The sequence below is a fragment of the Natator depressus genome, chromosome 10 (genome assembly GCF_965152275.1).
Source record: "Natator depressus isolate rNatDep1 chromosome 10, rNatDep2.hap1, whole genome shotgun sequence".
Taxonomy (NCBI): domain Eukaryota; kingdom Metazoa; phylum Chordata; order Testudines; family Cheloniidae; genus Natator; species Natator depressus.
Window position 1 is genome coordinate 60,234,672 of NC_134243.1, and position 22,105 is coordinate 60,256,776.

Here is a 22,105-nt window from a genome sequence, read left to right on the forward strand (position 1 = left end):
TATCTTTAAATGGGTTGGTTGAAATGGATTCAATGTATTGAAAATATTGTTTTTAAAAAAAGTGAACTCAGGCATCTTGTATTCTTAGGGACAAATCAAGATCAGGTAGAAGTCAGTGGTACTTCCCCCATTTACACCAAACTTGAATTTGGCCCATCGTGCTTTAAAAAAGCACTGGATTGAATTTTGGGGTCAAATACTGGCCCCACTGAAGTCAATGGGGAGTTTTGCCATTGGCTTCAGTGGAGTCAGGATTTCTCCCCGGTGCAGTACAGCTTTAGTTAGTGAAGTACTACAAATCTGGGACACCTGAGTGGACCAGGAAGTGGGCCAGGAGACAGCTGGATTAAGTAGAGGCTCGACAATCAACTGGTCAGCTACCATCAGTGGTAAAGGGTGGGAAACTGCACCAGAGCAGTTCTTTTTAGGATCATAATCAGTTTGAAAAAGAAATTATACTGATGGGTGAGAAGGAGAGTCCAGGATTGTTTTATTGAGAAATGGCTCATCAAAAGGGGTGAGTTGGAGGAGGGGTGGGGAAACTTAAAATATTTTCAAATTTTCTCCCCCCAACAGATCCAGACCTTTGAAATTTATTTTTCATGCTTTAGGTAAATATTTTTCATGGCAAAAATTAGGCAGAGGGATATAATGCAAGTTATCATTTAAACTCTCTTGTTGGCTCTATTGTGAAATAGCTGAAGTTATATTAGCTTTACATGTTGTGACAAAGTGTACGACCTCTAGGGCACAAATCTGCATTATGACTGAAATATTGTATTTCTCTCACTATCAAACCAGAGTGCTAAAAGAATGTTCTTTTATAGAGTTCAAATGGTTGGCAAAAAGAGCAAAACACATTACACAGAAGTTTGAAGTTACCACTGAAATCTACACTGGATTTATATGAAGATCAGCTAGATTGATATGCAATTACAGCTAGAATGTGCACAGAGGTGTGATGATGTTTCTGGGTTAACTGCAAAATTTCCCAGAGGAATAAATCTCCTAAAACTAATAGGATCTGACATCCTTTAAATTCTTTCAGAAGTTTGGCCTTCAGAAAGTCTAGATATGTTCTGGCCTGGGGATTTTTTGTTGATAAGTGTCTTGTCTTAATTACTGAAATACACCTTTTCCATAAGGCATTGTTTTATATCTGAAAGGCAGGTGGGCAACTTGATTAGTATGTGCTGGGAGAGAATGTTCAGCTAAACAAGACATCTGACCTTCTCCTACTTAACTACTATACTATAAAGCGTTGATCGCTTAAAGACACACAAATATCCCAGGTTTGGGATAGTTAAACACCAGTTCCTATCATTCAGAAAGTCATGAACTGGGCCTTCCCTGCCCCGGAACACCCCCTCCACCCCCACAAATTAAGCAGTTTGGAATCTGTTGCTGGTAATCCTGATGTAATAGCTCATATTTCCTTTTGATACAGCATGCCCTACAACAAAGACTGCTTCTTATTTATTTTGTTTGTCAGATAGGAAATAAGCAAATCACAAAATTTTACAAGCACAATATAACTTCCAAGCTTGTCTGTTGGATGTGGAGAATGCCACAGTCAATCTTGATAACTGGGCAATCCTAACTTAAGCCGCATTATCTTTTCAATGCTGCTGTATTATATTCAATCTCTCACCAGTCCCAGTTATATAATGCAGAAGGACGCATAATTAGAGCGGACAGATTGGCAGGACCCAAGACTAGCAGGGGGGATTGGAAGCTCAAAAACACATGTAGGTGTCAATAAGACAACAGCAAGCTATTTGGGCTGTCCAGTAAGGCGTCAGCTTCTAATCAATCTTGAATCCCACTGCGTCAAACAGATCACCTTGTGGTATCTACAGGGAGAAAACAAGGACTAACTGACACTTAAGGAAGTTTTACGATGCACTCAAGATCATGCCGATATTAAGCACTGTACAACTACTTGGCACACTGTTTCCAGCTATTTAAACACCTTCTAGTCATTTTGTCATTAAAAATTGTTGCATTCCTAAGACTTACTCACCTGGTCAATAATATTAGGGATCAATTTTACACAATATGCTTTTAAACAAATGTAGAGGGTTGTTTTTTTTCCTGTATGTAACTGTTTCTTTAAAACTCCCCACTACACTGTCACATCTCCATGGTCATAATCACATGATATAATTTTTTAATTGTGATTTATAAATATCACAGTTGCATATGCATAACACATTTAAACATCATTAGAAAAATAAACTTTGATTCTGATATTTTTAATTTTGGGATGGTGGAGGGGTTGATATAAACCTGTCCCCCTGGTTTTAGAAGGTCAGATCCAAAAACAGAAGGATCCTATTTTCCAGTTCCAATGCAAACATAGCAAAGGTATCCAAGAACAATCTTACAAACCATCCATCATTCAAGAGATGTCATGTGAGATTTTTACCCTTTGAGAGTGAAGTCTCATGGGAACTGCTCAGAAGTGTGTCATTTAGATAAATCCAAATCTTAGAACTGACTTGGTTTAAAACCTAATTAAATATTCCAGACTCATCTTAAAGCGCATCTCTGAATGAATCCAGTTTATTTTGTGATTCTAAAACCAAATGGTATCTATACTGTTGTAATTATTCACCTCATAGTCTATTTTCTTGAATAATTGTGATGTTTCAGGGTTATTCTTGTAGGTGTTAGATATATTATGTTACTTATATTATTTATCAACAATAAGGACAATCTACATTTATGTAACCAATATCTTAAAGGGTGGCTTTGGTACTTTACTACTACTAATCTACCTCTTACTCAAATATGAAAATACAAGACTAACTGCCTGCCCTCCTCTCCCCTTCCAACACTCCCCCCCCCCCCCAAAAAAAAAAAGGTGTAAAGGAGCCTAGGAGCCCATTTATCTTCAGGAACCCTTAAAAGATTTAAACAAAATATATTGGATGCTCTTGCTCTTTGGCACAAAGAGACCACATAGGCCTTTACTGAAAGCACATTCTTCCCTACTCCACACCAACCTCTCAATAAAAGTAAAAGAAAATCACAAAATATGGGGACACCTGCCCCATCACAATAATCAGTTCTTATGCTCTGGAAAGAACATGTCATTACATTATGGCTATACTGTGGGACTGCAATGGGCCCTGCAGAGTTCCACGGTTAAGCTCCATTCAGTCTAATTAGATGTTCATCACAATAACACAATCATTACTTTGCAATTTCAAGCATTCAGAAGCGTTCTAATGCAGTGTCCCCTTTCAAAAGGTGTTAAGTAAGCTTGTGTTGGCACAGCCGGCCATTCATTATTCTAGTTCATTGTCATTACTGAAAAGTGCTAGATATAAAAATTATTAGTCTTGATTTTTCAATGTTTTAAGCATAAAACATAAAACAGATCCTTAAATCTGCTTTAGTAACTTCAATTATTCTTTCTCCAAGCAATTTAAACCTCAGCTTCATTTCCAAATACAGATTTCGGGGATAATTATGTTTGAGTATAAAGGCGGGATATAGATCAGCGTCAAAAAGATTTCTTACAATGTAGATATATAATGTTTAATAACATGAATTGTGTACCGCAGTTAGTTGGCCTAATAACAAGGCATTATTTCCACAACTCAAAATAATTCATGCTAATGGTATCAGGTTATCTGATAATTACATCATTTGTATGTTATCACTGCAACTAAACTTTTGGCTTTAATTCTTTTCAGCCAGTAAAGGGATGAATGATGTTAAGAACAGACTCTCCAGCTGCTCACTTTTACTTTCTGCTGATTCTTATTATAAATATTCCTTTCACGGTTATCTGGAATTTAAAAACAAGTCACACAAAAACTAGGTCATCATGCTGGAAGATGAAGTAGACTGTGGATAACTGGTATCTATGATCACCCTCAAATAGTGTGACATACCGTGGGAGCAGGTTATGCTTGGGACTCTAAATGCACACAAGTCTGGTTTGTTTTTCCTCTCACTTACCCTGGTTTAGATCAAGAACAACTCCACTGAAGTCAATAGCATGAAACACAGATTCCAAAGATTCTGCTTTCCAAAAGCAAGCAGAAAGCGGATTATATAATTATCACAGAAACACCAAAAAGTGATGCTTGGACATCACTAACGTATTATTTAGTACTTTTACCTTGTTGCTTTCTGGCTTTGTAGGGAATGGATATTTGCCTCAGGCCACATCTACACTACAGTGGTGCAGCTATGGTGCTGAGCTGTAGCATAGATGCTCCCTACATCCATGGAAGGGATTGTCTGTCTGTGTAGGTAATCCAGCTCTCCGAGAGGCAGTAGCTAGGTCAATGGAATAATTCTTCTGTCAACCTAGCTGTGTCTATAGATCAACTCAACTACATTGCACAGGGTGTGAAATGCTTCAGTATTGCAGCAGCAGTTGCATTATCCTTATTTCAGTGGCAATGTCTTTTTTATAGATATATAAGAAAACAAAGCTGGCATCAATAATGCAGAGTCTTACTGAAGATGTCAATGACTGACATCACATAGAGCTGTCAACCTAGAGGTGGTCCCTGTTGGTCAGACAAAAAATACATTTGCAGGTGGTTTTTCCATCACTGGACATTTTAAAATCAAGCTAAGATTTTTTTTTTCCAAAAACTATACTGTACGTTCAAACAGGAATTAATTCAGGGAAGTCTATGGCCCATGTTACACATGAGCCAGGCCAGATGATCACACGGGGCCCTTCCAGCCTTATAATGTATTAGCCTTTTCTGCAGCTAAATAAAGGATTTCAGCTTCTAAGGCGGTCAATCCAAACCATTTGCAACCTAATTGAAATTGCATAGAAACCTATGTTGATATGCTTTTATTTTGCTACTGTATCTTGAACTACAAACAGTCACTTAAGTACTAGTGCTGCTAATTCCACTAGAATTTAGGAGTGTGGTTTCAAAAAGCACTCAGCATTGACCAAACTCTGCAGTCAGTGAGAACAGGGTTAGGCTAGTGCTGGGAGTTTCTGAAAATCTTGTCATAAATGTATAGACTAAACATTATTAATATTCTCTCCTCATGATCTGCTGTACTACACAAAGAGCTCAGAGAAAGGCTCTGTCGAAGCAAAGTGAAAATATAATGAAGGGTCCTGTCATAAATATAAAGGGAAGGGTAACCACCTTTCTGTATACAGTGCTATAAAATCCCTCCTGGCCAGAGGCAAAACCCTTTCACCTGTAAAGGGTTAAGAAGCTAAGGTAACCTAGCTGGCACCTGACCCAAATGACCAATGAGAGGACAAGACACTTTCAAATCTGGAGGAGGGGTGGGAACAAAGGGTTCGTCTGTCTGTATGATGCTTTTGCTGGGAACAGATCAGGAATGCAGCCTTGCAACTGTAAGTTAGTAAGTAATCTTGCTAGAATGCGTTAGATTTCCTTTTGTTTAATGGCTGGTAAAATAAGCTGTGCTGGATGGAAGGGATATTCCTGTTTTTGTCTCTTTTTGTAACTTAAGGTTTTGCCTAGAGGGATGCTCTATGTTTTGAATCTGATTACCCTGTAAGGTATTTACCATCCTGATTTTACAGAGGTGATTCTTTTACCTTTTCTTTAATTAAAATTCTTCTTTTAAGAACCGGATTGATTTTTCATTGTTCTTAAGTTCCAAGGGTTCGGGTCTGTGTTCACCTGTACAAATTGGTGAGGATTCTTATCAAGCCTTCCCCAGGAAAGGGAGAGTAGGGTTTGGGGGGATATTTTGGGGGAAAAGACGTCTCCAAGTGGGCTCTTTCCCTGGTCTTTGTGTAAGACTATTTGTGGTGGCAGCATATGGTTCAAGGACAAGGCAAAGTTTGTACCTTGCGGAAGTTTTTAACCTAAGTTGGTAAGAATAAGCTTAAGGGGTCTTTCATGCAGGTCCCCACATCTGTATCCTAGAGTTCAGAGTGGGGAAGGAACCTTGACAGGTCCTTTAGGGAACGTCTCAGTTTTCTCTGAAACTTACAAAGCAGCACACTGGGAACATCCAGAGATTTCCATTTTAGTCCCAATAGAGGATGACTTTTTAAGCTTCATGTGTGCCGCATTAGAGTCAGTCCAACAGCTGAATGTTTCCATGGCAATAGAAGTCTATTACCTGTTCAACCCAAACACAGCATGTATGATCCCCAGAAGAAAAGAGCTATAAAAGGTGTAGTGCTATTTACTGTTACTATTTATTTAAATATCTGAAAAGATCCTCCTTTGCCTTTTCACACGTTCAATAATGGTGTTTGGTTTAAAATTCAGTAACATTTCATCAAGTAAGCAGATGCTGGTGAATCTGTCATATTAGTCTCAAATTAAATGAGAAACTCAACAGAACTTATTTCTACAGGTAGAAAAATTCTAATATTCCTGTAACAATCTGGGAATTATGGGTTTAAAAAGTAACTATGAAACAAACTATCTGCCAAATGGAGCCTTAGCTGATGACTCTTAATTAAGTGAGCTCCCACATTATTATTAAAAACAATTTATTTTGCACTTTGCATATTTATATAGCACTTTGCCAACTCAGCAAGACAGGTTTCCTTCCAAAGAGATTGCAGCCTAAGGACCACATTTTATGATTCGATGGGGGGATTGTACAGAAAACGTCCACTGCCTCTTGCATTGCTTATGTTACAGGCCAGCCACAATTGTAGCCGTTCCACTTAGTGGAGTGCAGGGGCTGCTCCTTCCATGAGTCCCCAGGACACACATTGCCCCAAAGGCATTAGGGCAGAGATGGGTCCACTGCCCCATTGGGTGAGGCCTACACATGATTGAGCCTGCACATTCCCCCTCAGCACCAGATCACTCAGAGAGGGATTGTGTTTGCCTGGGGCAGAATTTCTCCCTGATCTCCTCAGGGGAGAGCACAGTTCCACACTGCTCCCAGTGCAGACACCATTGGACAAAACGCACATAGGCAAGACAAGACATGGTGAACCAGTCCACGTAAGGGAGATGGAGGAGGAAGTCAGATGTACTGCAGGTAGACTTTTCTCCATAGATTAGAAGGTTTTTGGGGGATGGGGACTAAGTTAGCCCCAAATCATCTCTCATTTAACTTGATCATTTGGACAGATAACCCCTTTCCAACATAGCTGATTTTTTAAAGATTATTGTTATTATTTTGGTCAAACTCTTACAGCAAGTCTTAACCACGCCTCCATTTTTGTCTTTGTACCGTTTGCATATGTTAAAACAGGAATAACTTAGATCAGTTTCCATTCCACTTTTTCCTCACTCCTTCGCAGATCCTGCACTGAATGCAGCTTGGTCAGACTGAGAAAGGCAAATCCTGCAGCCCTTAACCAGGAAATCTCCTTTTTAAATCAATTGGTAGAAGTTTTGACTGAATATGGCCAGAGAAAGGACTGCAACATCTGACCACAGTATTTCCTTGAGGCCTGGTTGTATGGCCATGCTGTGGCTTTAAGGGGTGTAACCTGCTCTTCTCCTCCTCCCCTTACATAGCCTACCTAAACGTTGAGTTTGGGTACATGGAGTAAGAAGGTGCTGCTCATTGTCTTCTCCCTCCCTTATTCCCTAAGCAGGTGGGCATGGAAAAGTGGGGAGTTAACATAGCTTTGGTTCTACCTCCCCAGTAGGTCAGCTTGCACAGCTGGACTAGCGTGGGGTAGCAGGGGGGAAATATGTAGCAATCTTCTACTGATTACAAGAAGATTTAGACTACTTCCTCTTAGAGTCTCAGGGAGTAGCTCTTTCATGTGCCCCTTAAATAGAGCCGATTACAATTGCTCAAATTAGCTCTCAATATTTTCAGGGAAATATCACAAGCTCTCTAATAGATGTTAACAGTCTTGCTCTCTTTCTAATTTCTTGAGTGATTACAGTGATTAACCACCTTGGAGTATATTCTTATCTACCACCATATTCTCTGTCTCAAATGGGAGTTCAGTGTCAAAATGACAGACTTTAGGGGTTTTTTTTGTTTGTTTGTTTGTTTGTAAAGAAGAGTAGAATCATAGAATATCAGGGTTGGAATATCAGGAGGTCATTTAGTCCAACCCCATGCTCAAAGCAGGACCAATCCCCAATTTTTGCCCCAGATCCCTAAATGGCCCCCTCAAGGATTGAAATCACAACCCTAGGTTTAGCAGGCCAATGCTCAAACCACTGAGCTATCCCTCCCCCCCAATAGTAGTAGTGCAAAGGAAAGGTAGGAAGAATAGTAAGAGACCAGTATGGCTGCATCAGGAACTTTTTAATGACCTGAAAATCAAAAAGAAATACTACAAAAAGTAGAAGAATTCCCTAGGATGAGTACAAAACAATAGCACAAGCATGTAAGCACAAAATCAGGAATTCTAAGGCACAAAAGAGTTATAGCGAGAAAGGGACATAAAAGGCTAAAACAAGAGGCTCTGTAAATACATTAGCCTCATGAGAAAGATGAAGGAAAGTGTAGGTCCACTACTTAGTGAGGAAGGAGAGTTAACAACAGACAACTGGAAGAAGGTTGTGGTGTTTAATGCCTATTTTGCTTCGGTCTTCACTGAAAGTTAATTGCAACCAGATGCTTAACACAGTTAATATTAACAACAGGGAGGAAGGGCACTAGCCAGAATAGGTAAAGAACAGGTGAAAGAATATTTAGATAAGTTGTATTTATTCAAGTTGACAGGGCCTGACAAAATTCACCCTAGGATACTTAAGGAACTAGCTGATGCAATCTCAGAACCAATAATGATTATCTTCGAGACCTAACGGAGGATGGGTGAGGTCACAAAGGATTGGGAAAGGGCACACATAGCACCTCTCTTTAAAAAGGGGACTAAAGAGGACCCAGAGGATTATAGAACAGACAGCCTAACTTTGAGACTTGGAAAGACTTGGGAAAAATAAATAATCAATTTGTACGCATCTAGAGGGTAATAGGGTGCTGAGTAATAGCCAACAAAGATTTATCCAGAACAAATCATGCCAAACCAATCTAATTTCCTTCTTTGACAGGGTTACTGGCCTAATCAATGTGGGGAAAGCAGTAGATGTGATTTATCTTGATAGTAAATCTTTTGACACAGTACCACATGACATTCTCATAAAAGAATGAAGAAAATGTGGTTTAGATGATATTACTATTAAGTAGGTGCACAACTGGTTGAAAAATATACTGAAAGTTATCAATGGTTTGCTGTCAAACTGGGAGGATGTATCTAGAGGGGTCCTGCAGGGGATCTCTCCTGAGTCTGGCACTATTCACTATTTTCATTAATGACTTGGATAATGAAATGGAGAGCACGGTTATAAAATTAGCAGGTAACACCACGTTGGGAGAGGTTATTAGCACTTTGGAGGACAGGATTAGAATTCAAAATGACCTTGACAAGTTGCAGAATTGGTCTGAAATCAGCAAAATGAAATTTAATAAAAGACAAGTACAACGTATCTCTCTTAGGAAGGAAAAATGAAATATACAAATACAAAACGGGTACAGGTAATGCTGAAAAGGATCTGGGAGTCATAGTGGATCACAAAGTGAATATGAGTCAACAACGTGATGCAGCTGTGAAAAAGGTGAATATAATTCTGGGACATTAACAAGAGTGTCATAGCTAAGATACAGAAGGTAACTGTTCTGCTCTTCTGAACATTGGTGAGGCCTCAAGATGGAGTATTAGTTTTGGTCCAGTTTTGCATGACACACTGTAAGAAAGATGTGGACAAATTGGAGAGAGTCTGGAGAAGAGCAACAACAAAAAAAAATGAGAAGCAATTTAGAAAACCTGACCTATGAGAAAAAGGTTAAAAAACTTGGCATGTTTAGTCTTGAGAAAAGACGACTGAAGGAGATCTTGATAACACTCTTCAAATATGTGTTAAGGACTGTTACAAAGAGGACAGTGATCAATTGCCCCCCACATCCACTGAATGTAGGCTTAATTGTAGAAAGGAAGACTTGGTTTAGATATTAGGAAAAACTTTCAAACTATAAGGAGAGTTAAGCAGTGGAATAGGCTGAGGTTGTTGAAACCCCTGTCATTTGAGGTTTTTAAAAATCGGTTAGACAAACATCTGTCAATGAAGGTCCTGCCTCAGTGGGGGGGGGGGAGGGAGGAGGTAGGAGGGGTGGATTAGATGAACTCTCAAGGTCCCTTCCAGCCCTATATTTCTGTGATTCTATATCAAGAAATTCAATTCCAAGGACAATGCACATGGTCAATATGTGGTGTTAATACACATCAACATTAGAACTTCTGGACAAAAAGCTAATGTCAATAAGCAATCACTTAACTGACTGGAAAGAAAAAAAACCAACACAGCGTTATAGACTGAATAGTTTTCAGCTGACTGCAAACAGCTAGAAGCTATCAGTTTGGATCCAAGTAAAGATGACCCGAGCTGATCATTATTCGAGAGTGGTAAACTGATTTCCATGCGTGCGTGCGAGACCAAAGATCTAGGAAGCCCTTCTCTCCCCCACCCCAAAGTCCTGACCATAATTCCTTCTCTATTCTTATGCAGCTCACTTGCTTCTGCCCGTCTTCAGTGCCCACTGTTGCTAGTTTATTCTAGTCACAGACCACTAAGTTCACAACAAATTCAATAACGGCCCTTATAGTTTTTTTCCCTGCCTCTTAACATACAATCAATACTGCATTGAGGTCTATGACAGATCATCATCCACCCTTATTCAAGATTATGTTCTACATCTTCTCCTAAGTAACTTGATGTCTTATCTTGCTGCCTTTAACAGTCCATGTAACCTTCCTCATATGTACTGCAGCTCTAGCCACTGCAATACTCTTCAAAAATTCTTTAGAAGGATTTCTTTTCTCCACTAGTCTCTGAAAGTACTGCTCTGATTTCAGTCAAGAGCAGCAGTTCTAAGTTACAGAAGTTCAGAAGGCAAAACCCAATCGAGTAAATCAAGGGAGCAGAACTGAACTAGGGAGCGGCAAAAGAGCAGAAAGGACCACCAATGAGCAGAGCCAGTCTGATCACCAGATGAGATTCAAGCCCATGGAATAACTGAAAGAAGTCTCAGTGCTATTCAAGGGAGCTTAATTTTATATGCAATCTAGTAAGGCCCTATTATTACAATTCTGGCTAATAAAAATATCTACTTTGCTGTAACAGAGGTGGAGTGTGTCACTTATTAGCATTTTTTTAAAAAACTGTCTAAGGACAATAAAGTAAAAACAATATAGTTGGTGGTAAAGAAAGAACACGTCTAGACTTTTTTGAAAGTGAATGGTATACAAGGCTAAGTTGAGATTTACCTGAAGCAGATTAGCTTTCCTATCCACACGACTTCCAGTAGTTCAAAGCAGCAAACACAGCTGTTCCAAACTGCTAAAAGGAACTATGTTAAATATTTGAAAGCAATTCACATCACTGGGGAAGTCATTCATTTTGACATTTGATGTAAACAGCCACTTTAGCTTGCCTCTGGAACAGGTGTTACATAAGGCAGAATTGCATCTGGTTTAAAAAAAAACAAAAAAAAACACACCTCTAACTCCAGTAGAAAAGCAATCAAAGCTGCAGCCATCTCTTATCAACACACTGGTTTTCTCCTTTTGAAATATTCTGGCCACCATATACTTTTGTGTGTTCCCACTCCAGGATTATTTTTCTACAAATGCTAGTGTCTGAAAAATATATCAGTATCTGTTACCACCAAAAATACACATACTGGATGCTTAGAGTATCCTAGTTTCATCACAATACTCTGGGATAAACTGATGTATTGGCCAGATCCTCAGCTGGTATAGATCAGCATAGCTCTATTGATTTCTAGGAAACTATGCAGATTTACAGCAGCTGAGGTTCTGGCCCTATTACTACATACAACTGCTCTTATTAAAACTAATCCAGACTGGGATTCTGCAGCGCTGGATGCTATACAAATGAAGGTAAACATGGTCTCTGTCTCAAAGGACTTATGGTCCTGTTATTTATACAAATGCAGCAAAAGCGATCAACTTTAATGAAGAGCCCATATTTTTCTTCACTAAACTGCTAAATAAAACATCCAATACTCATAAATGTCAACTACAGCTTTTACATCCCAGGTACTGGCATTATTTTAAAAGTGAGACAGAGACCATGTTTACCTTCACATTTGTACAGCATCTAGCACCGCGGCATCCCAGTCTGGATCAGAGGCTCTCTGTGCTGCTTGTATACTACTTGAATCTAGAATTGTTTTAGCTCATAAATATCACAAATCTTTGGCTGGATTCAAGTTGTGAAAGAGGGGGACTGGAGGGTGGGGGGGTGGTATTTTTTAAAGATGGCAATTTTATCCACAGAGGTTCAAAATGACAAACAGAATAAATTAAACACTTATCTTCTGAAATGAAATTTAAAAACAAATCCTCATGCATACTGATGGATATGATGGAACTCCCATGGATATGTCTAATTTACATGCTGCCCCCAGGCAACATTCCTTTACAGCTTAAAACAAACATATTAAAGCCAGCTCCCAGAAAATAAAGGCCAATATTTTCAGACCTGGGTGCCTAAAGTTAAGCTCCATGAGGCCCCTACAAGTGATCCAAGGAAAGCCAGGTAAGAGCTAGGGATCAGGAGGGTGCCCAACCCCTTAGGGGATGTCTAAAACTGCATCTGGAAGCAAGCCTCCTAGCCCGGGTCAACAGACTAGTGCTAGTGTTGCTTGCACTCCCATGCTAAAAATAGCTGTGTCGACATTTCTTTGATCATAGAATATCAGGGTTGGAAGGGACCTCAGGAGGTCATCTACTCCAACCCCCTGCTCAAAGCAGGACCAATCCCCAAACATACATATATAGCTCAGGCTCTAAGTCAGTGGCCTTAGAGAATGACATGACATGTTATAGCTAAAAGGCGCGCGCGCGTGTGTGTGTGTGAGAGAGAGAGAGAGACAGACATACTTCTCACTTTACAGGCATGCCTTCCTTAGTTATTTCTTTTGAGCCTTAGCTCTTGCTGACAGTAAACATGAGTGGATGGGGGATCAAGCACAAAAGTTGTGTCATGTTTAGCCATTTTGTTATGTGCATTTTTGGGATAATGCATTGGAACAACCACATTATTAAAAGTGACTGTGGTTTTGCAACACAAATTGATATGAACCAACAATATCTGCTTAAATAAAACCCCAAATATGCAACCAGCTATGGGCTGTACGGTGAGCCTGTGTTTAAATATTTCCCTCCCACAGCCCATCCACAGGGATAGCTGCATCTGAGGTGTAGGAAGAGATTTCCATTGCTTTTCTGTCTGTCTATCCACTGTTGAGGTATCTGAGCAGAGGTGATCATGCACAAAGATCCTCAGACAAAACAGGAAATCTATGAAATGATGAATTCCAAAAGGTGAATTTAGATCTTAACAAAATGTATCAACCCTCCCCCACCAAGCTTTATGTCTAAAGAGGATAGACTTTTTAAGCATCCATTTGACTCTCAGTTTGATCTAAGGATTAAGAAGCTAGTTAGAACCAATTTATCACATTGTTGCTTTCTTTTCAGTTTTAGGTTCTTTGCAACAATCTTGTTAATTATTTTAATGAACATCAGTTTAATGAAAGCAATTATATAACAGTCAACATTGACAATGATTGGAGATAGTGAGGTCCCATTTTTGTGCTAGTCTGCTCATTATAACAATCAGCAATTACAGCCACATGAGCATTAAACTGGAGGAAACAACATCAAAAAGTCAAAACTATAATAGAATTGGCCTATGCAAACCTAGTGGATTGTGAATGTTACCTGTATAGCTCTGCTATGATTTGGTAAGGACTGCTGTACATAAAATACAAAGAAAAGTTTAACTAATAATGGCAGCTGTTACAGTACTGTCTGTGTACCATGACATCAGTGGCGCTACGCACATACTTAAAGTTAAGCACAGGTTAAGTAGCTTGCTGAATTGAGGCTTGTGTGCGTAAATCAGACTTATCCAGTCATATGACTGATTTGCACATCTAGACTTAAAGACATGTCAAAATACAAATTAATATACAGTCCTTATAATATCACCTTAGATTATTACTTAGAAAGAATTAATTCATGCTGGCAGGGTTTTTTTGGTTGTGTCTGTTTGCTTTCATTTCACTCAGTTTAGAAAGTGAAACTAGACTAATCAGTTTGTTTCTATCTGCTTCAGTTTCTATTTGTCATGCACCAGCTTACTACTTTGTGTATGGATTCTCAGCCCTGCTGTGGAACATTCACATCAGCTGAGAAGTATTTTAATTGTATATTTTTAAAAAAAATATAATGAACATTTTTCTATATAAGGTACAATTTTCAAAAGCACCTAAGTCCCATTTGAGATGTGGGAGACTGCTGGTTCAAGTCCAACCTTTGCCTCATAAGAATTAGGTATTTGAATAGAGATCTGCCACCTCTCAAGTGAGAGCCCTCAGCACTGGACTATAGAGTGAGATTCACTCTCTCTGGCCCAAATAATATTTAATTAAAGTGGAACAACTTCAGTGGGAGAGATTGAGGGAGACTTGCATCAGAATTCTCCATAGCTCAGTGGTTACATTTAACTGAGAGGTGGCAGATCCCTGTTCAAATCCCTCTCCTTACCTGGCAGAGATGGAACTGGTTCTGCGGGTCTTTCACATCCTGGGCGAGTATCCTAGCCACTAGGGCAGTGGCTTTCAAACTTCTTAGGCCATGTACCCCTTTCCAAATAATGTCATCTACCATGTACCCCGATCTGAGATATGGTCATAATATACCTATCAGTAAATTGCCGCATCTTAATAAATAAAATGCATTGTCTGCCATTACAGGATTTTTCTCACATACCCCCTGACAAGAACTTGTGTACTCCTAGGGGTACATGTATCCCAGTTTGAAAACCACTGTAAGGGAGCTCCTCCCTATGCCCCAGCTGTTTTGTGGAGTTAGGCAGCCTCTGAGCATCCCTGCTGACTTGGGCCCCACAGGCAAGTTAGGTGGAGGTGCACCTATCTTTCCCCAATTCATGGATTGCTCTGGAGCTTAGGCAGGAGACAGGCATCTGGGAACCTAGAGTGGGGCTGCAGCGCACACCCTGAGAGGCAGAAACATAGTCTTATAGGGAACTACTGCAAAAACATAGGCACTAGGTGAGTTTAAGCACTTACAAAAATAGGTGGCAACCAAGTGGGGGTTTTGTGGATTGCAATGGTGCCTAAAAACAGGACTTTGGGTATGATCCTCAACCTTTTTCATTTGCGAACCCTTAAAAATTTTTCAAATGGTGGTGTGGACCCCTTTGGAAATCTTAGACATGGTCTTCAGACCCCCCAGGGGTCCTCGGTTGAAAACCACCATCTTAGGGTATATCTACAGCTCAATCTGGGGGTACGATTCCCAGCTTGAGGACACATACCTGTGCTAGTCTGATCAAACTAGTGTGCTAAAAATAGAGTGTAGCTGCAGCCCCATGAAGAGCTAGCGGCCCCAGTGCATGTGTAACCCACACACCTCCTGGGTGTGGTGCCACAAGGACTCCTCGTTGTTTTTACCCCTTTACAAGGGCTTTGGAAGCAGCCAGATAAGTAGCATAGCTGGGGGGGAGCAGGGCAGCATCCGCTCCCCCACGGAGCACAAGTGGTGCCTTGTCAATGTCTTGGCTCCTTTTAAATTTTCCCCTGTTGAGGGAACAGGGGGAGCGATCCCCAAAAGAAGGTGCCACCCGCTGGGGCGCTTTTACTCACCCTGCGGCACTCCGAGTCTTAGGTGGCACCTCGGCAGTGGGGCCTTCACTTGCTCTGGGTCTTTGGCGGCACCTCAGCAGCGGGACCTTCAGTGCCACCAAAGACACCCGGAGCGAGTGAGGGCCCGCCGCCGGGTGAGTAAAAGCACCGCAGCGGGTGGCGCCTTTTCTTTTTGGATCGCTCCCCCATTTCCCTCCACCTGGCCACGCGGCTGAGCCAGATCAGTCCTAAAAGTGGCCAGGGAGGCATGGCCAAGGCAATCAGGGTTTAGTTCATCTATTACTTACCCTCAAGAGCTGCAAAAATTACAGCGCTACAATATTTAAAGGAGCAAATTTTATTTCAATGTAAATACCCATATCTAGTAAGTGAGAGCAACTCAGCAGCAACCTCTGCACTTCCCTGCGCACAGCAGCTATGACTGTAATCAACCTTTGCGTTGGTCTTGCAATGATGGGGTGGAGGCTCCTTATTCCTTTCTCTTACCGCATGCCATATAAGGGATAGTCAGAGTCTAGCCCTGAATTATGAATAGGGCCCTACCAAATTCATGGACGTATCATGGACCATGAAATAAGCCCTCTCCTGTGAAATCTAGCTATTGGGGTTGGGGGCGGGAGGCGGAGGGGCATCCCTGGAGCTTCCTGCAGCCGGAGGCAGTGGGTCTGATCTCCCCTGAGAACAGGCATGCAGGGGAAGAACAAGTCCTGTCCCTCCCCATCCCGGCTGGTACTAGAAGCCTGGAGCCCTCAGCTGGAGCACTCCCAGCAGCACAGGGTTGGTCAGACCCACCTCCTGCTCCAGGAAGCTCCATGGCTGCTGCCTTCAGAGCCCAGCTCTGGCAATGTAGAAGTGAGGATGGCAATCCTGCAACTGCCCTACAACAGACTTGCGCCGCCCCCCCCCTCCCCCCAACAACCCCCTTTTGGGTTAGGACCCCCATGGTTACAACACATCATTGTAACACAAGAACTAGAGGTCACCAAATGAAATTAATAGGCGCAGGTTTAAAACAAACAAAAGGAAGTATTTCTCCATACAACACACAGTCAACCTGTGGAACTCTCTGCCAGAGGATGTTGTGAAGGCCAAGACTATAACAGGGCTCAAAAAAGAACTAGATACATTCATGGAGGATAGGTCCATCAATCGCTATTAGCCAGGATGGGCATGGATGATGTCCCTAGCCTCTGTTCTCCAGAAGTTGGGAATGGGCAACAGGGGATGAATCACTTGGTGATTACCTGTTCTGTTCATTCCCTCTAAAGCACCTGGCATTGGCCACTGTCAGAAGACAGGATACTGGGCTAGATGGACCTTTGGTCTGACCCAGTATGGCCGTTCTTATGTAACGCCATGAAATTTCAGATGTAAACATCTGAAAATATGAAACTGACTTATTTTTCAGATACTATGGCTGTGAAATCGACCAGAATGGACTGTGAATTTGGTAGGGCCCTAGTTATGAAAAAAGCCTGTATAAAAGTGAAAAACATACAATACAAGGCATACAAATTCCAGTCCCTGCCTCAAACTTCAGACTATACCCCCGTCCATCAAAGGGAAATGTGTGATAGGAACAGTGAATTTTGCAAATATTTGCTTTAAGTATATATGTTATATAAACTTCTGTACTGTATAAGGTAACAGTTAATAGTCAGAGCAATAAGATACTAAATTGCAAAGCCCAGAGCAGCATAAAATTGAAAAGCACTAATGGAACAGTCCTGGGTTTATTTTCCTCTATATTTTCAAAAGTCAAGAATCCTACTTTATGTAAGTGTTGCAGATAATAGAAATGCACAAATTAGTTCAAGCTTGTTTCTAGGAACAGAAATTGATTTTAAAGTTGTCTGTAATGCAACTGTGCTTGACACTCACAGGGCGTTAATTAGATGACGGAATTTATTTTAATAATACATACAGATTTGTGCTTCCAGCATATTTTACCTATGATTTGCTGATCCTTGACCAAAATCTGTGTTGCAACATATATGTCACAAAAAGCCCTGCTAAATGCTGTTTTTCCTGCTACTTTAACTTTGGTGCCTTGTGAGTTGAACCCACATGAACAGAGTCTGGTAGAAAGGGGCAGGTTCTCTTCTGCTCTGCTTATCATATACCGGTGGGGAGGAGGAAGACACCAGGGATCCAGTTTTGGCTCCTTGATTCTCAGGGCCATCCCTGACCATGCTTAGAGCTGCTTCCAGGCACTTCCAAATTCTACCTCTGGCATAAGGTCCTTAATAAATCTTATACCAGCGGAGAATTGCCTTGCTGAGAAGAGCTCAAATACACCTACTCCCTCCCTTGATTTCCTGTCCTTCCTGAAAGTGTGATACCGGGACTGACTGAGGCATGGATGCACCAGCAAAGAGTTTTTTCTTTTGACAGGGTTATTCCCTGCTGGACATTTGCAGCTCATCTAACTGGCACAACAGAGCTGTAATCCATCTTCAGACTCTGGCCCTATGTGCTAATTTTGGTAGGGTTTTTTTAGAAATATATATCTTTAACTCCTGTATTTTCACAGACCGCACCCCCACTGCAGACCACTGAGGACCCGCTGTCTATGGTGTGCATATTAAGAAATCAGGATGTTGCCAAAGTATAGTATTGCTTTAGGGCTGTCAATTAATCGCAGTCAACTCACGTGATTAACTCAAAAAAATTAATTGCAATTAATCACAATTTTAATTGCACTGTTAAACAATAGAATACGAATTGAAGTTTATTAGATATTTTGGATGTTTCTCTACATTTTCATGTATATTGTATTTTGCATTTAAAATCAAAGTGTATATTTTTATTACAAATATTTAAAATGATATAGTATTTTTCAATTCACTTCACACAAGTACTGTAGTGTAATCTCTTTGCTGTGAAAGTGGAACTTACATAACTGCACTCAAAAACAAAAACAATGTAAAACTTCAGAGCCTACAAGTCCACTCAGTCCTACTTCTTGTTCCGCCAATCGCTAAGACAAACAAGTTTGTTTACATTTACAGGAGTTAATGCTGCCCTCTTCTTATTTACAATGTCACATGAAAGTGAGAACAGGCATGGCACTTTTGTAGCTGGCATTGCAAAGTATTTACATGTCAGATATGCTAAACATTCATATGCCCCTTCATGCTTTGGCCACCATTCCAGAGGACATGCTTCCATGCTGATGACACTCATTAAAAAAATAATGTGTTCAGTCACAAATTTAATTAACTCCTTTGGTGAAAATTATATGGCCTCTGCTCTGTTTTACCTGCATTCTGCCATATATTTCATGTTATAGGAGTCTCAGAGGATGACCCAGTACATGTTGTTCATTTTAAGAATACTTTCACTTCACATTTCACAAAATGCAAATAAAGTACCAATGTGAGATTTCTAAAGATAGCTACAGCACTTGACCCAAGGTTAAAGAATCTGAAGTGCCTTCTAAAATCTGAGAGGGACATGGTGTGGAGCATGCTTTCAGAAGTCTTAAAAGAGCAACACTCCAATGCAGAAAATACAGAACCTGAACCACCAAAAAAGAAAATCAGCATTGGTCCACACTGCTTTGGATTGTTACAAGCAGAACTCGTCATCATCATGGACCCATGTCCCCTGGAATGGTGGTTGAAGCATGAAGGGACATGTGAATCTTTAGCACATCTGGCACGTAAATATCTTGCAGCTCCAGCTACAACAGTGCCATGCAAACACCTGTTCTTACTTTCAGGTGACATTGCAAACAAGAAGCGGGAAGCATTATCTCCTGCAAATGTAAACAAACTTGTTTGTCTGAGCGATTGGCTGAACAAGAAGTAAGACTGAGTGGCTCTAAAAGATTACCTTGTTTTATTTTTGAACGCAGTTTTTTTGTAAACAATTCTACAATTTTAAGTTCAACTTTCATGATAAAAAGATTGCACTACAGTACTTTTATTAGGTGAATTGAAAAATACTATCTCTTTTGTTTTCTTACAGTACAAATACTTGTAATCAAAATAAATATAAAGTGAGAACTGTACACTTTGTATTGATTTCAACTACAACACAGAATACATTTTCAAATGTAGAAAATATTTAAATAAATAGTATTCTATTATTGTTTAACAATGCAATTAATCATGCGATTAATTTTTTTTAACTGCTTGACAGTCCTAATTGCTTTAGGGAGCCACTTCTGTTCTCTACTGTAGATCTCCTGACCTTCCTACTGATAGATTATAGGGATCTGCTATTCTCTCTTTCACCCTAATGATGGAAACATAAGGCCTTACATAAATTGCAGACACATCCTTGATCATATCATACACACACTCAATGCTATCCAGTGACAATAAATGCCACTCTACATGTTTGGTTTTACTAAGTACAATACCTTAGTTCTTTTTCTTGCATGCTGAGAGCACTTTTCATGGGTGACAGGCTGCTGCATGTGTCCAGAGGTGAATGACATGCACCTTGGAGAGAAGCCCTCCTGTAATGGCTTCTGCGATCCAAATCTTGATAGTTGGGGGAAAAAATAGATTAGAAATAGCCAAAAGGCATGAAATCAGTTTCATAGAAAAGAAACTGTTTCTTACACTAATTGAAAATACCAGTGTTGGGAAGTGATCATCTAACTTCATGGCATCAAAGGTTTTGTGAACTTAAACAATAGCTTTAATGTAAATAAGCAAGTTGGAGATTAATTGATTCTTAGTTATTTCTATAATTAAATTACATTACTTTCAAGATCATCAGAATCACAGCATCAAGATCACATTCTGATTTTCTGTATCCTTCAAATATAAGTGAGAGATGTTTGGGGCACTATCTTTAGCATATTCACAAACTAAGGAACAATTTATGTTTCTCAGTTAAGGAACAAACTACCGATTCGAGATGGAGGAAGCTGAGTCTCAGTTTTCCAATCAAATTTGAAAAGGTATTTAATTGATGATGTCTTAATTATGTTTGTGTTTAAAGCGTGAGTGCTATGTGAAGTTTAATTCCATCTCCTATAGGACCACATGGTCACTTTCCTGGTAGGACAGTGACTTGTCATTTGTACTCCACAAAGTACAGATTCTGATACCCTTATTCATGTTGTTAAGCAATATATTTTTAATCCACAAGTAGTCCCACTGATTCACTATAAGTAAGGGTATCATAATCCAGCCCTAAGTGAACAGAACTTTTCTTCCATTGTTTAGAAGAGTTCATGTGACCCCCCTCCTTATCTTTTCCTTTCTTCCACAAACATTGTTCTGATCAGTTGTTGGGGTTGGGGGGGGGGAAGGGGTGTTTAATTTTCCTTCAAGAGTATTCACTTTGGGAGACTGCCAAATTGTCTGGTTGGCTGCCAGAGAATGAAATTATGTCTTATATTTTACTTTGAATAAAAGCAATAAAACAAAGATAGCACTTTGGAGACAATGGGATCTTGTTCATTTCCTATTCCATTAGCAATACTCCCTTATAAGCTGTTCAAATTCATGTGAATTTGCCTTGATCATGCCCTACTGTTTTCACTTCCTTGAGCAGCTCTGGTAACTTTCCCCCACCCTTGCAGTGCATACAATCCCTGGCCCTCAATGATACAAAAGTCATTCACACACTTAATATAATATAGTCTTCCAAAGACATTGCAGAAAGTTGCCCTGTCACAGGACTATTCCTACATTGTTCAAAAATGATCAGTAGAAAACATGTTAACTGTTGATTTTTCTCTTGAAATGAGCAATAGAATATTTCCCTGAAAAGTTTCAGAGCGGTAGCCGTGTTAGTTTTTATCAGCAAAAAACAACGAGGAGTCCTTGTGGCACCTTAGAGGCTAACAAATTTATTTGGGCATAAGCTTTTGTGGGCTAAAGCCCACTTCATCAGATGCATGGAGTGGAACATACAATAAGCAGTGTGTATGTATGTGTGTGTATATATATATATATATATATATATATATATATACATATATATATACACACACACACACACACACACACACACACACACAGCGCACATGAAAAGTTGGGAGTTGCCTTACCAAGTTGGGGGTCAGTGCTAATGAGGCCAATTCAGTTAAGGTGGAAGAGGGCTATTCTCAACAGTTGACAAGAAGGGGTGAATATCAAGAGAGGGAAAATTACTTTTGTCATGCTAACGAGGCCAATGCAATCAAGGTGTGTTTGTTGTCCTTTCTTACCATAGAAGTACAGCACAAGGCTGACTACAGTCCAATGTCACTCCTACACTTTTTTAAAGTGTAAATATTTATGTACAATCAGGAAACCACTAAAAGAAGTGTTCAAGTATGTAAAAGTCAGTCTACCACCTGTAAAATGTAACAGTGCTAAAAGTATGACTTTGGCTCTCAGTGTTAGAATGACACTAATCTTTTTAACATAAATTTTGTTTTGCCCCTGAGCAAGTTTACTGTTTGCAAAATGTACTATATTGACTGATC

At 40.0% G+C, this 22,105-nt stretch overlaps 1 protein-coding gene across 1 annotated transcript in view; it reads right to left on the bottom strand.

Moving 5' to 3' along the window:
* LOC141994674 (protein unc-13 homolog A-like) overlaps window positions 1-22,105 on the bottom strand; it is a 70,760-nt gene that overhangs the window by 15,006 nt on the left and 33,649 nt on the right. The window contains exon 6 of the mRNA XM_074964905.1: window positions 20,039-20,162. Within this exon, the coding sequence (XP_074821006.1) occupies window positions 20,039-20,162 (124 nt within the window). The remainder of the gene's footprint in view (window positions 1-20,038; window positions 20,163-22,105) is intronic.